Source organism: Hyla sarda, chromosome 3, assembly GCF_029499605.1.
Source record: "Hyla sarda isolate aHylSar1 chromosome 3, aHylSar1.hap1, whole genome shotgun sequence".
Lineage (NCBI taxonomy): Eukaryota > Metazoa > Chordata > Amphibia > Anura > Hylidae > Hyla > Hyla sarda.
The window spans coordinates 93,745,205-93,759,824 of record NC_079191.1 but is presented as its reverse complement, the minus strand read 5'-3'; the positions used below and the strand labels follow the sequence as shown (position 1 = coordinate 93,759,824).

The window sequence follows — 14,620 nt, the reverse complement described above, 5'->3', positions numbered from 1 at the left end:
TTTTTGTTTTCATTTTCCCATCCAACTTTAATGAAAATTCTTCAAACACCTGTGGGGTGTTAAGGCTTATTATACCCCTTGTTACCTTCCGTGTGGGGTGTAGTTTCCAAAATGGGGTCACATGTGGGTATTTATTTTTTTTTTACGTTTGTCAGAACTGCTGTAAAATTAGCCACCCATGTGCAAATTACCAATGTATGCCTCAAATGTACATAGTGCGCTCTCACTCCTGAACCTTGTTTTGTGCCTGCAGAGCATTTTACGCCCACATATGAGGATTTCCGTACTCTGGAGAAATTGCGTTACAAATTTTGTGGGTCTTTTTTTCCTTTTACCGCTTGTGAAAATTAAAAGTATGGGGCAACACCAGAATGTTAGTGTAAATATTATTTTTTTTTTTTTTTTTTTTTTTACACGAACAGGCTGATGTAGCCCCCAACTTTTCCTTTTCATAAGGGGTAAAAGGAGAAAAAGCCCCACACAATTTGTAGTGCAATTTCTCCCGAGTACGGAAATACCCCATATGTGGCCCTAAACAGGGCTCCAAAATGAGAGAGCGCCATGCGCATTTGAGGACTAAATTAGGTATTGCATAGGGGTGGACATAGGGGTATTCTATGCCAGTGACTCCCAAACAGGGTGCATCCAGCTGTTGCTAAACTCTCAGCATGCCTGGACAGTCAGTGGCTGTCCGGAAATGCTGGGAGTTGTTGTTTTGCAACAGCTGGAGGCTCCGTTTTGGAAACACTGCCGTACAATACGTTTTTCATTTTTATTTGGGGGGACAGTGTTAGGGGGTGTATATGTAGTGTTTTACCCATTATTTTGTTAGTGTAGTGTTTTTAGGGTACATTCGCACTGGCGGAGGTTTACAGTGAGTTTCCCGCTAGAAGTTTGCGCTGCGGCAAAAAATTTGCTGCAGCTCAAACTTGAAGCAGGAAACGCACTGTAAACCTGCCTGTGTGAATGTACCCTGTACATTCACATGGGTCAGGGGGGGCAAACCTCCAGCTGTTTCAAAACTACAACTCCCAGCATGTGCTGACAGACCGTGCATGCTGGGAGTTGTACTTTTGCAACAGCTGGAGGCACACTGGTTGGAAAACCTTCAGTTAGATTCTGTTACCTAACTCAGCATTTTCCAATTATTGTGCCTCCAGCTGTTGCAAAACTACAACTCCCAGCATGTGCTGATCGCCAAAGGTTGCATAACTTAGTTATGCAACAGCTGGAGGTATGCAACTACAACTCCCAGCATGCCGAGACAGCTGTTTGCTGTTTGTGCATGCTGGGATTTGCAGTTTTTCAACATCTGGAGGGCTACAGTTTAGAGACCACTGTATAGCGGTCTCAAACTGTAGCCCTCCAGATGTTGCTAGGTAACTCACCGGCTTCTGTAGGATTCAGGGAGCCGCATCGCCGTCCTCTTCTGCTGCCGATGGATAAGTGGACTTCGGCGCCGGTCCTCCTCGGTTTCCCCGTTCTGCCCGGCCTATTGTGGCTTTGGCAGAATGGGGAAACTGAAAGTTAACCGCCCCCGATCTGCTATTGGTCATCGCTTCTGGATGACCAATAGCAGGGATTGGAGGGGTGGCACCCCTGCTACCTCACTCCTATTCCTTTTGTCTTGGATAACCCCCATCCTCCTTTTTTTCCGGGTCACCGGAGACCTGTATGACCCGGGATCGGCTCAAATCGCCGGTGTATATTCACTGGCGATTTTCGGCTATCGCCGACATGGGGGGGGGGGTGTCTAATAACATCCTAATATCATCCTGGTCCGATCGGCACGCGGTGGGGACCGAAATTCCCACGGGCGTACAGGTACGCCCTTGGTCCTTAAGTACCAGGGAGCGAAGGCGTACCTGTACGTCCGTGGTCCCTAAGTGGTTAAAAGTGGTTAACATTCTTTTTCCTTTTCTGAGCAAAATTATTTTTCTGCCATTCATTTTACAACAGCCGTAACTTTTTTTATTTTTCGTCCGACGCCATTGAGTGGGGGCTTATTTTTGGCGGGATGAGCTGTACTTTTTATTGGTATCATTTTTGCGATATACATATTATGTGCTACCTTTTTGATCTTTTTTTTTATTCCACTCTTTGTACCAAGATTGGCAAATTTGGCTTTTCTGTTTTTTTTACGCTGTTCACTGTGCGGGGTAATTTACCTTATAGTTTTATAGTACACGTCATTACGGACGTAGCAATACCTATTATGTATATGATTTGTGTTTTTGATCTTTTTTTAATGACAATAGAGGGTTTTATTTGGAAATGTTTTTTTTTTTTTTTATTTTGGTTTCCACGTCATACATGTATTGAACAACCTTTTATTATTTTATTTTATACTTTTTACAGGGTATACTATGCTGCAATACATTTGTACTGCAGCACAGTATAACCTGATCTGCAGATACTACAGCCTGTGCGATCCAGCCTGTGGCTGGATCTCGCAGGCTTCTGTAGCTGGCAGACAGTAGGCCATCATTTGACCTCCTGCTGCCACCTCAACCCGCTATGATATTGCAGCGCCGCCGTTGGTGTATAGGGGGGGAACGTGCTCTCCGTCAACACCATAGATCCCGTGATCAGGATTGATCACGACATCTATGGGGTTAATGCTGCCAGGATTGGTGCGGCCGCCGCAGATCTCCTGCCCTGCCTGCGGCAGTGCAGGAGATCGCTAGGATGTATACATACCTCCCTGCGCGTGAACATGTCGGGTGCTGGTACTTATGCATACGTCCTATAGCAGGAAGGGAAGGGATTAAAGTTTAGTACTCAAGCTCTGGTCTTTGTTAAAGCGTACCTGTCAGATCCCACAAAAAAACAACTGTTACGTGTTACTGAGTACCTCATCCTGATCATGTACGTATAATTATTAGGTCTCTATCGCCGATATTTCACTAAAAATAGCATATTAACAGTTCTCACTGGCATTTCCATCTTGTCAAAGGGAGGGGGCGTGTCCTTCTCTTGCCTGTACTGTGGGGACTCCTCCCACTCCCTCACTCAGCTGACTCACTGCTCTTGGTAGCCTGGCAGCCCTGCTCTGTAACACTTTCCTCTCTGGTTTTATGTTGTACACACACAGTGATTGTTGGAGATTGCCTGTACTCTCCTCATTACAAAATGGCGAGTGTATAACTTACATCTTCCTATATCATTCATGTGTGTCATCGTTAGGTAGTCCTGTAATGCTGAGACTTGTAGTTTTGGAATAGTTGGAGGTACAATGTTTGGATAACTTTTTTTGCAGCAGCGCTGCCTTTAGCTGTGTGCCTACAGCTGTTGCAAAACTACAAATCCCAGCATGCCCAGACATCCTTTGACTTTCCAGGCATGCTTGGAGTTGTAGTTTTGCAACAGCTGGAGGCACATGATTGGTAAAACTCCGATCCGATCATCTGTGATGATGGACGTAGGTCCCCTCACCTGCCTCCGTCCGTCTCCTGGCGTCTTCTGCTCTGCTCTGGTCTGAGATCGAGCAGACCAGAGCAGAAGATAGCCGATAACACTGAACAGTATTAGCAATTAAATGATTGCTATTAATAGTCCCCTATGGGGACTATTAAAGTGTACAAATAAGTAAAAAAAAAGTAAAAAATAATAGTGAAAAAATTTGAAAAATCCCCTCCCCCAATAAAAATTTACATTGTCTGTGTTTCCCCATTTTACCCCCAAAAAGTGTAAAAAATGTTTTTAATAAACATATTTGGTATCGCCGCGTGCGTAAATATCCAAACTATTAAAATATAATGTTAATTATCCCGTACGATGAACGGCGTAAAACAAAATTGCTGCTTTTTTTAATAACATTTTATTCCCCCCAAAATTTATAAAAAATGTATTAAAAGTTTTATATATGCAAATGTGGTATCAAAAAAAATTACAGATCTCGGCGCAAAAAATTTGCCCTCATACCGCCGTTTATACGGAAAAATGAAAAAGTTATAGGTCAGCAAAATAGAGGGATTTTAAACGCACTAATTTGGTTAAAGAACATTTTTTTTTTAAGTGGTATAATAATAAAGTATGTAATCATGGGTATCCTTTTAATCATATTGACCCTCAGAATAAAGATAACATGTTTATTTTACCGTTAAGTGTACAACATGAAAACAAAACCTTCCAAAATTTACAAAATTGCGGTTTTCTTATCAATTTCCCCACACAAATAGTGTTTTTTTAGTTGTGCCATATATTTTATGGTAAAATTAGTGATTTCATTACAAAGGACAACTGGTTGTGCAAAATAACAAACCCTCCTACTAGTCTGTGGATGAAAATATAAAAGAGTTATGATTTTTAGAAGGCGAGGAGGAAAAAACGTAAAAATAAAACTTATGAGTCCTTAAGGCCCAAATTGGTGGAGTCTTTAAGGGGTTAATTTAATCCTTAATGTTAACTTAGCTCTCATTTTTTTCAAAGGTAGAGGAAGAGGAGAAAGTGGGTTTTACCAAAGAAGTTTTGATGAAGTGGAAAGTGGCTTTGGTCGAGGAGCCCGTGAAATGCACAGGTCACAGAGTTGGGAAGAAAGGTGAGTATGGTTAAAGAGTGACGTGTATATATTCTATATATTTATATATATTATATATATTTATATTTAACAAATATTTTTATATGTATGTGTGGTGTAGTGTGTGTGTGTGTATATATATATTATATTATATTATGTATATACATTGTGTATATACAGTCATGGCTGTAAATGTTGGCATACCTGAAATTTTTCAAGAAATTAAGTATTACTCAAAGAAAAGGATTGCAGTAACACGTTTTGCTATACACATGTTTATTCCCTCTGTGTGTGTATTGGAACTAAACCAAAAAAAAGAGGAAAATAAAGCAAATTGGACATAATGTCACACCAAACTCCAAAAATTGGCTGGGCAAAATTATTGGCACCCTTAACGTAATATTTGGTTGCACAGCCTTTGGAAAAAATAACTGAAATCAGTTGCTTCCTATAAACATTAATACGCTTCTTACACCTCTCAGCCGGAATGTTGGACCATTCTTCCTTTTGCAAACTGCTCCAGGTCTCTCTTATTGGAAGGGCGCCTTTTCCCAACAGCAATTTTAAGATCTCTCCACAGGTGTTCAATGGGATTTAGTTCTGGACTCATTGCTGCCACTTCAGAACTCTCCAGGGCTTTGTTGCCATCCATTTCTGGGTGCTTTTTGATGTATGTTTGGGTAATTGTCCTGCGGGAGGACCCAGGATCTCGGTTGCAAACCCAGCTTTCTGACACTGGGCTGTACAGTGCGATCCAAATTCCTCAGATTTCATGATGCCTTGCACACATTCAAGGCACCCAGTGCCAGAGGCAGCAAAACAACCTCAAAACATAATTGAACCTCCACCATATTTCACTGTAGGTACTGTGTTCTTTTCTTTGTAGGCCTCATTCCATTTTCGGTAAACAGTAGAATGATGTGCTTCACCAAAAAGCTCTATCTTGGTCTCATCTGTCCACAAGACGTTTTCCCAGTAGGATTTTGGCTTACTCAAGTTCATTTTGGCAAAATGTAGTCTTTCTTTTTTATGTCTCTGTGTCAGCAGTGGGATCCTCCTGGGTCTCCTGCCCTAGCATTTCATTTAAATGTTGATGGATAGTTTGCGCTGACACTGATGCTCCCTGAGCCTGCAGGACAGCTTGAATATCTTTGGAACTTGTTTGGAGCTGCTTATCCACCATCCTGCTTTGACATCTTTTATCAATTTTGCTCTTCTGTCCACGCCCAGGGAGATTATCTACAGTGCCATGGGTTGCAAGCTTCTTGATAATGTTGCACACTGTGGACAAAGGCAAATCTAGATCTCTGGAGATGGAATTGTAACCTTGAGATTGGTGATATTTTTACACAATTTTGGTTCTCAAGTCTTCAGACAGTTGTCTTCTTCTCTTTCTGTTGTCCATGCTTAGTGTGGCACACACAGACACACAATACAAAGACTAAGTAAACGTCTCTCCTTTTTGTCTGCTTTCAGGTGTGATTTTTATATTGCCCACACCTGTTACTTGCCCCAGGTGAGTTTAAAGGAGTATCACAAGCTTGAAACAATCTTATTTATCCACAATTTTGAAAGGGTGCCAATATTTTTCTCCAGCCCATTTTTGGAGTTTCGTGTGTCATTATGTCGAATTTGCTTTTTTCCCTACCTTTTTTGGTTTAGTACCAATACACACAAAGGGAATAAACATGTGTGAGACAAAACATGTGTTACTGCAATCCTTTTCTGTGAGAAATACTTCATGTCCTTGAAAAACTTCAGCGGTGACAACATTTATGGCCATGACAGTGGAGATATATATATATATATATATATATATATATATATATATATATTTCTTTACATTAATTGTTAATGAATGGAAAGCTTGACAGCCAAGTGCTAATGTTCCCTATGTCAACAGGGTGCGTCCCTACATTGTCTCACACTGTCAGCATTTTTTGGACAGTTTGTCTGTAGCGACACATCTCTTTGACAAGGAGCATTGTAGCTTTATTCATATGACAAAAATAACAGGACAACCTAAAGTATAAAAGGTTCTACTGCAAAGTAATGCATATATTTCCTAAAAAAAAGAAAAAAGTCATTCGGTTACTGGTTCTGTGAAATTGGTAGGTGTATTAATATGCACTTCTTTTAGTTTTTACATCTGTGTTGTTTTTCATTGCCTCAGCCCATAAAACACCTGTCTGCTGTAAATGGACTGTAGCTCTCCAAAGTGTGCATTTTCTTGTGTGCAGCATTATTGTGAGGATGACCTAGTATAAAGAAGAACTTGCACCACTGCATGCCATGTAAAGGGGATTTCACCAGTTCTACCTATCTGAATTTTGTCTCTTTATATCCTATCAGAGGAGATCGACGGTTTGAAAAACCAGCACGAAAAGAACCAGGTAATACTTCTGCTTTGCTTAGAAGAAGCTGTCACATTCTGGCCTTCTGATTTTAGGTTGTAGATGCTGGATATTATGTCATATGGTTGCTGTGGGCAGCTGCACCAATTTTATTTGTCTTGCCATTTGTGTAACCTTTTTCTTGGGTTCACACCTGATGATTCTGTAATAATGATGATTTCCTTGCAGGGGTAAATATATTTCAGGGATGGTCATTAGATAAATAACCATCCTAATAAAAGGGTGGCTCAAGTATTGCTCATAGAGGGGGTTTGGGGGTCCCTATTTTGACATATGTCAATATGTTATAAAGGTTATGTTAATGCAGTGTTTCCCAACCAGTGTGCCTGCAACTGTTGAAGATCTACAACTCCCAGCATGCCCAGACAGCTGAAGGCTACCTGTGTATGCTGGGAGTTGTAGTTTTGCACCAAATCCTGGCACACTGGTTGGGAAGCACTGTCTTAATGAGACATCCCATTTATAGGGAATCTATCTGAAGGTAACAAAGATGCTGAACAGAACAAAGTAATACTTACATGGGCACCGTCATTTAAAAAAAACTTAATATGTCCTAGAGATCTATCAAAAGTTTTGTACTTAACTGTAAGTAAATTGTGTGAGAGAAACACTGCAACCAATCACAGCTCAGCTTTCCTATCTTAATGCGCTCTGGTAAAGTGAAAGCTGAGCTGTGATTGGTGGTTATGGAGAAATCACTCCAGTTTTTATCTTGCACAGTGATAATCTGAGCCAGAGTGTTTACATTCTGACCAATTGCTATAATGATCCAGAAGTCCATTCTAAGTGCATTCTCTCCCGGTTGTGTACCTTCTGGCTGGAAAATTGTATCAAAATGTAATTCTATGGGACTAGGTCTTGGTCCCATTCAGAGAACGCATGTGAAGCACTCAGCCGCTCTCTTCTCTCCCGGCTTATTCTAATGATTGGTTGGGGAGTGACAGGTTCACTTTAAATCTTTACAGACACTCTTCTGATATACAAGAGACCAGACGCTGTGATACCCCTCACCCTGATTGACAGCTTCCCTCCCATACACAATATTTGCTGGTCTTTATGAAGATCTGAGACAACTGAGTATATGCACATAATGGGGAGGACTAGAAACCATTGTTTATCATATAATCAGTCGTCCTGCGGATCTAGCCAATTTCTTGTGTTCAACTGGCCTACAAGTAGCCATAAACACAAGTATTTTACGGATTCATTTTTGTGTCCATTTTACATACACAAGCCCCGACCTGACCCATTGTCCAGCCAGTACTAATCCGTAATATGAACTAAAAATATGTCTGTGATATGGCGGTGTGAAACTCATCTTAGTCTTACTTTCTGATAACTTGTCAAGTTAACCCAAAGCTTGTGGTGTGTATGTTTTATCATTGACTTGGATTCACACATTGATACATTCAGTGGATTGACTTGTGCATTTTGTGAAAACTAAACCAAAAAGTTATTTGCTGGGATTTTAGGCCTCTTGTGGGCATATCACCATGTAGTTTTCTGCATTCACACATTGACCAGCAGCAGGGAACTAACTGGAAGCACACAGTTTATTCATGTTTATTGTCACAAATATATTGAATGGGAATTGCATGGCTAACCTTTCGGCAGTTCCTTTCACTCTTCCTGCCCAGGAAAAAGCATCTCTTGGTCTGTGCTCCCTTCTGCTATCATAATCTGCCAGCCACGAATTGTTAGGGATTAGTACAGCGATTCCTATAAGTGCAAAGTCTGATTCTTTTAAAAAGGCCATGCGAGTATGTGTGTACTTGAGCATATTCCTCACCTGCATGAGTGCATTATATGCCTGTCTTTATGGTATACAAATGTGTACTACTTTACTACTGGGTGCCAAGGAAGCATGCATGTGTTTTCCCTATATAAATGTACCTGCACTCATCTACTGTCTACCTCTTGCACTTCTTGAGCTGTGTAAGTGTATCGACCGTCTTGTGTTGCTAAATACAGAGCACTCCACATTTAAAGGACAATCTGATAAAACAAAACCCTTCCTGTATATGAACAATCTGACTTGCCTTTTTCCAAATGTGTCCATTTGCACTTTTGCGTCTGAGTTGGCTTGCTTGGCTGTACATTTATTTATAAGTGCTAGTCCACTGTCAGCGCACAGCTCTCTTAAGCCTACTCTGCCTTTTTCTTGGAGTGCTGTCACTCCCCTGAGCAATTCTGTAGTACAGTTATACATTATCAAGTGGGCAGAGTCCCACAGACCCCTGTTGTAACATCGGGGCTACAGAGCATGGTGTTCTCTAGTAAGGTATAACAGAACAGTCTTTAAGAGCCTTGATGATAGCACCCTCATTTCCTGTGTGAATTTCCTTTGGAGAGAAGCGTCAGCATGGTTATCGGAATGAGGATGGCTGAAGGGACTAAGGAAAGTCATTGGTGTAAATAGTTTTACTCTCCAAGCCCAGTCTCGCAGATTTGAAAGGTGTCCCCTCTTTGCCCATTTGCACAGACTTCCAGCTCAGTTCTGTAGGACTGTCTGTGTGAGGCTTGTGGCAACTCGGGGAGTGGACGGCCAAATGTTTCCATACAGATGCGGTACCCTCCTTCAGGTCGGCGTGTTAGACATGGTGCAAAGCGGTGTCCTTGAAGTATCTCGCTTGGTAGATAAGAAGTACGACTTTGGCATATTTCCCCTGAGCCTTCCTGAGTAGCAGATAGACAGACCACAAGCTCCAAGTGACCTGAAGAAGATAAAGTTTCACGTTGCAATAAAGCTGCCAGAGGGCTCCCAGGAGATAGACTGTGATTATATGTGAGTGGGAAGGAGAAGAAGGGGCACTCCACACTGCCATTCTGACCGTCCAGTAAAAAGTCCACACTGCTCTGCTGGATTTGGCCATCCCCTCTTTCTTGGTAGAGAATTCCACTGACTCGAACCATGGTCAAGGGGCTCGGGCGTGTGTTTGCCACTTGGAACATTAAACATGGTTTTCCTTCTGGACTGCCCACCACTGCCAGCCGTGAGAAGATTATTGATGGAGTGCGATTCTTTGGTCTTGAAATTTTTGCCACAAAAACACCTGTTGCATACAAAATGTGGAATAAGTAAAAATGTGCAAATATGAAGCATGGGTAATAAAGGATTATGATATCGGTATTACTATGTTATGGGAGATATAACAGTTTATACTATTAGGTGAGAATATCTGACCTGTTATAAAGGCCTCCAGCATGAGTCCAAGCAGCATTTGTACAGCTAGCAGAGCAATAGCACTTGGGCAATCTCCGCTTGGAAACATGGTGCCATATCCAATGGTGAGCTGCGTCTCCAGAGAGAATGAAAAAGCAGCAGTGAAGCTAGTTATGTACTTTACACAGATGGTGTGATTTTCTGGTGGGGCATCATGGTCCAGGGCCAGATCCCCATTCATTTCAGCCAAGAGGTACCAAAAAACAGCAAAAAGGAGCCAGTGTGCCAGGAAAGAAGCAGAAAAGGCCAACATCATCCAACGCCAGCGCATGTCAAGCAGTAGCCCCCAAATGTCACGCAGGTATGACAGTCCCTGCCCCTGGATCCCAACAGCTTTAATGGTGCTGTGTCCATCTTTAGTTACCAGTCGATGAGAACAAGAGTTGAGCAGAGTACATCTTGGGGACCTGCTGTGAGAATCCTCCTCTCGATCTGTGCTGACCTGCAGCACCACTGAAAAAAGAGCAAGCCTGTATCAGGAAGTGCCCACAAGCTTGGCTTTAGTCTTATGGAAACTAATATTTAATATAGTACTTTTATAAAAATATACAATTAACCTAGTCCTCTAGTATTGTGATACATCTAGCTGGACTAACAACATTAAAAGTAAGTGATACGAAGCAACATACACTAAAAATAGGTGTTTTGTATTCAGCTATAAATTGACTAGTTTAGTGTGCAATTATGAGCTCGCTCTGTTTCTTTATTTTAGTTTTTTCCCTTCATATAAATAAAGACGGTTATCCGGATAGAACAAGAAAGAAATCCAGCAACTATATTGCTATACTAATATAAGGATGCACAACCACAAAAAATAGTATAATTAATAAGTAAATTACATTTTATTGTACACAATACAGAGCACAAGACAATTAAAAACATTTAAAGTATACACTAAACCATGTGTGGGGTACAATGAAGGAGCCCCAGTCCTATGTATAATAAATGATAAGCAGAAAAAACATTGAAGAGTATATTATCCACGATTATCCTCAAAGTATATGCAGTTAAAATATAATCACATAATGAGTAAAGTGCCTGTATGTGCAAAAAGAATAAAAAAAAAAAAGGGCTAAAGTGACTACGATAAACAATAAAAGCTACTGGGGTGCCTGCACACTGTTTGGTCTTGTGGCTACCGGGACTCCATATCCCCAACGCAGGGAAAGCAATCTCCACGCGTTCCGCTGCACGCTACCGCAACTTCCTCAGGTGTGAGGTGCTGCTTGTCATTTATACATAGGACTGGGGCTCCTTCATTGTACCCCACACAGGGGTAGGATTACATTCCTCCACTTTGTTGTGTATATTTTAAATGTTTTTAATTGTCTTGTGCTCTGTATTTTGTACAATAAATTGTAATTGACTTATTGCTTATACTAATTGTTGTGGGTGTGCATCCTTATATAGTTACTGGCTTGCTTTCTTGTTCTATGTTGATGTATTCAGCAACGGGGTGCACCCATACTATTTGTTATTTGAGTGGTGCCCGTCTCTCAATACATTTATCAGATATCTGGATAGGTTACCTGAAGGACAACTACAGCTCCCAACAGACCCCATTGACTTATAATGGAGTCCGTCAGAAGTAAGAACGAACACTGCAATGTTTTTTTCAGCAGGTATAATGGCATCAGAGGAACAGAAAGGAGCCTCTGACGCAAAGGTGAACTCTAGCCTTTGCATCCAGATAAAATTTGCATCCAGATAAAATTTCTGTATGTATGCAATCGTGTTGGTAACACTAATGTACTGAAAAAGGAAGTTTGGGTGTGAACAGTACACAGTATTATCTACAGTATTATATAGATTCTCAGTCTCGTGCAGCATTCAGGTCTCTAGGGGTCTGGCAAGTCCACATTAGCCTGTTTTCCATACACTACAAACTTCTGGTAAGTTAGATAGAATCCTAATAAATGTAATGCTTGTGTGCAGGTGACACACTGGTGACATGAATTACTGTAGTTTGCTTGATGCAGAATATAGTAAAGCTATAATGCCATTGCTTAAGGATGCAGAGACAGAGCAACATGCTGATAGAGAAGACAGGACAGTATTGATTTTTGCACAGCCTCCTGACTCGACATTTGATATCCTTTTAAGGAGGATATAAACCCAATCTGATCAGCACGAGACTGGTGTGTACTTACTTTTTAGTTGGTCGGAAACCTGATGCACCTTGTGTATCCCTTGTCAAAGAAATACCAACATCCAGGATGAAGGAAGGTAGTACGTATTCTGCAGCTTGTAATTGATGGTACCCGTTATCTGTGGTGGCGTCCTGCGTGAATTTCAGTACTGCGATACTGTCTTGTTGCTTGACTGACCTGAGCAAAATGAACAGTGTAATACACATGGATATCCCAACAACTTGTGTCAACTTCTGAGGCCTAGATTATAGCGTGTAGTGTTAATGTCCACTCATCACGCTGTTCCCTTTATTGTCGCCACCTCCTACCCCTCCATCCAAAGACACCTGAGCTAACTCTGGCTCTATTCCCTGAAGGCAAGCAGGGGCCTGTGCCTGTATAACCCTGGTGTTCTGAGCTGTTGCCAGACTAAAAGAGGGAGGGGGGGGGGGAAGTGTGTTTGTGTTATGATTTCACGCTCAGGGGTAAGCTGCTTTTAGACGCACACATCATGATGCTCATGTGACATGTCCCGCTGCGGGAAAATATCCTGGCTTTGTTCACTCTGGGATGCATTGGACGGCAGGTAGGATTCACCTGGATATAGCACTAATGTTCCTGCCTTTGCCATTTGCTCGGTGCACTGAGCCCAATCTTTCTCTCTTTGCCTGTAGCAATGGCATTCTTGACACAGTGTGACATTTGTTTAACCAAATACGATGCTCTGTCATGCTGAGCGAGAAAAGAAACTCTCGCCGCTGTGAACATTCAATGCAGGCGAACATTAAACTTGGGTTCTCATTACTTATCAATAGCAGCAACGCTTTATACAAAGATGTCTAAGTCTTATGTTAGGCCAATGCATGGCATACATTCGCATATCTATTTTTATTTTTTTGTTTATCACTTCGGTGAATGTGAGTCAAAAATTTATTCATCCGTCCATGATGGGTTAGTTGTCTACACTAAAGTGATACTGCAGCAAGTCTATAAGGAGGTAGTTATTGCTAGAGTAATACTAGGATGTGATATTCAATTAGAACCAAACACCCAGGGGTTAATCTTCAGATTTCCAGCGACTTACCCAGAGTTTTTAGACTGGGCTCGCACACAGGCTCAATTCACTGAGGGAAGCATCACATGGTCAGCATGAGTTGGTTATCTGCGCTGAGTGAGTGGGGGGCACAGGGGGCTTTACACATGCTGGTACCACTGTTAATAATACTTCCTTTAGGCCCTGCATGAGATGAATTGGGACACATAACCCTGTCAGGCAGATTCTCATATGATAAGAATTATGAGAAAAATAGTAGCCTATTTTTGGTAAATAGAAGTAATAGCAGTTCTGTCCACATGGAGAAGCAGCATGTTTTGTCTATGGTTCTGTCGTATCTTGGACTTACAATCATTCAGAGTTACTTACCTGGTGGGATGAATGTGCCAGCAGAGATAAAAATCCCAGGAATTAGCTTTTCTTTTGAAAAATATTTCAGGTAAGTGTTCCTGCCCACTTCCAGATTATAGAATGCAAATTCTGTTGAATATAATTTCTCAGGATTTTACAGTTCTTTTTTTTTTTTTTTTTATTCCTGGTTAGACAGTCTGGTCTCAGAACCTGCTTGTTTGTGCCCTTAGGTTCCAGCTTTCACCTTCTCAGTGGTTTCCCATCACTGTGACTTGGCTGTCCAGTCCAGTGACGCGCTCCTTCTCAATCTAAGGGGGGAGCTCTTGCTGGGTCTGGAGTCATAACCCACATTCCTGTGGTTATAAATCAGGAGGCTGGCTGCTTTCGGTCTCACATTTAATTGGTCACTCCATTGTTAGGGTTATACCAGTGAGGGAGTGGTGTGCCGGTGCTCTGCCCCTCCGGTGATTAGTTATGCACAGTGGGTGCACTTTATTTTTCTTTAACAGCCTCATTGCTGCCTGCTTGGTAAAGGTGTCAATGGAACAATCACTTCAGATGTTGTAACAAAGTCTTTGTCTTTACATTGTGTGCCATACTTAGGGGGCAGGGTGTTCTTCTTGGCACAGTTCTGCTTTTTCATTGTTAACAATTCTATAGAGATCTTGAATGGATTTAAGATCCCAACATTGTGTCTGGCATGTACCTATAATGACTAGGTAGTATGGAAGACTTTTATTTTATTTTGTCTCCACATAGTTTGATAAGCTTATGAAAGCTTGGCAAGACTTATGTAATCTCAAGCACTATACAATGTTAGAATAGAATGTACAAGGTCGTGCTGAGCCTCGTACTTTACTTCACAAGGGTTATGGTCTTGAGCCAAAACAACTCATTTGTTTTACTGACCTTTTTTCCCCAACTTTGAGT

At 41.4% G+C, this 14,620-nt stretch overlaps 2 protein-coding genes across 8 annotated transcripts in view; one reads left to right on the top strand and one right to left on the bottom strand.

Moving 5' to 3' along the window:
- Positions 1 to 14,620, top strand: part of GIGYF2 (GRB10 interacting GYF protein 2) — a 208,667-nt gene that overhangs the window by 79,021 nt on the left and 115,026 nt on the right. For all 6 annotated transcript variants that reach the window (XM_056564616.1, XM_056564619.1, XM_056564617.1 and 3 more), the window contains exons 6-7: positions 4,432 to 4,540; positions 6,872 to 6,912. In XM_056564616.1, the coding sequence (XP_056420591.1) occupies positions 4,432 to 4,540; positions 6,872 to 6,912 (150 nt within the window). The remainder of the gene's footprint in view (positions 1 to 4,431; positions 4,541 to 6,871; positions 6,913 to 14,620) is intronic.
- Positions 8,481 to 14,321, bottom strand: KCNJ13 (potassium inwardly rectifying channel subfamily J member 13). 2 transcript variants are annotated; one of them, XM_056564627.1, is made up of 4 exons: positions 13,709 to 14,321; positions 12,307 to 12,483; positions 10,118 to 10,609; positions 8,481 to 9,986 (listed from the first exon to the last, which is right to left on the bottom strand). In XM_056564627.1, coding segments are annotated over exons 2-4 (1,125 nt in total). In that variant the 5' UTR covers positions 12,308 to 12,483; positions 13,709 to 14,321; the 3' UTR covers positions 8,481 to 9,354. The 2 variants fall into 2 exon arrangements, with proteins under 2 accessions (XP_056420602.1, XP_056420604.1); XM_056564629.1 differs by having other exon boundaries at positions 12,307 to 12,478.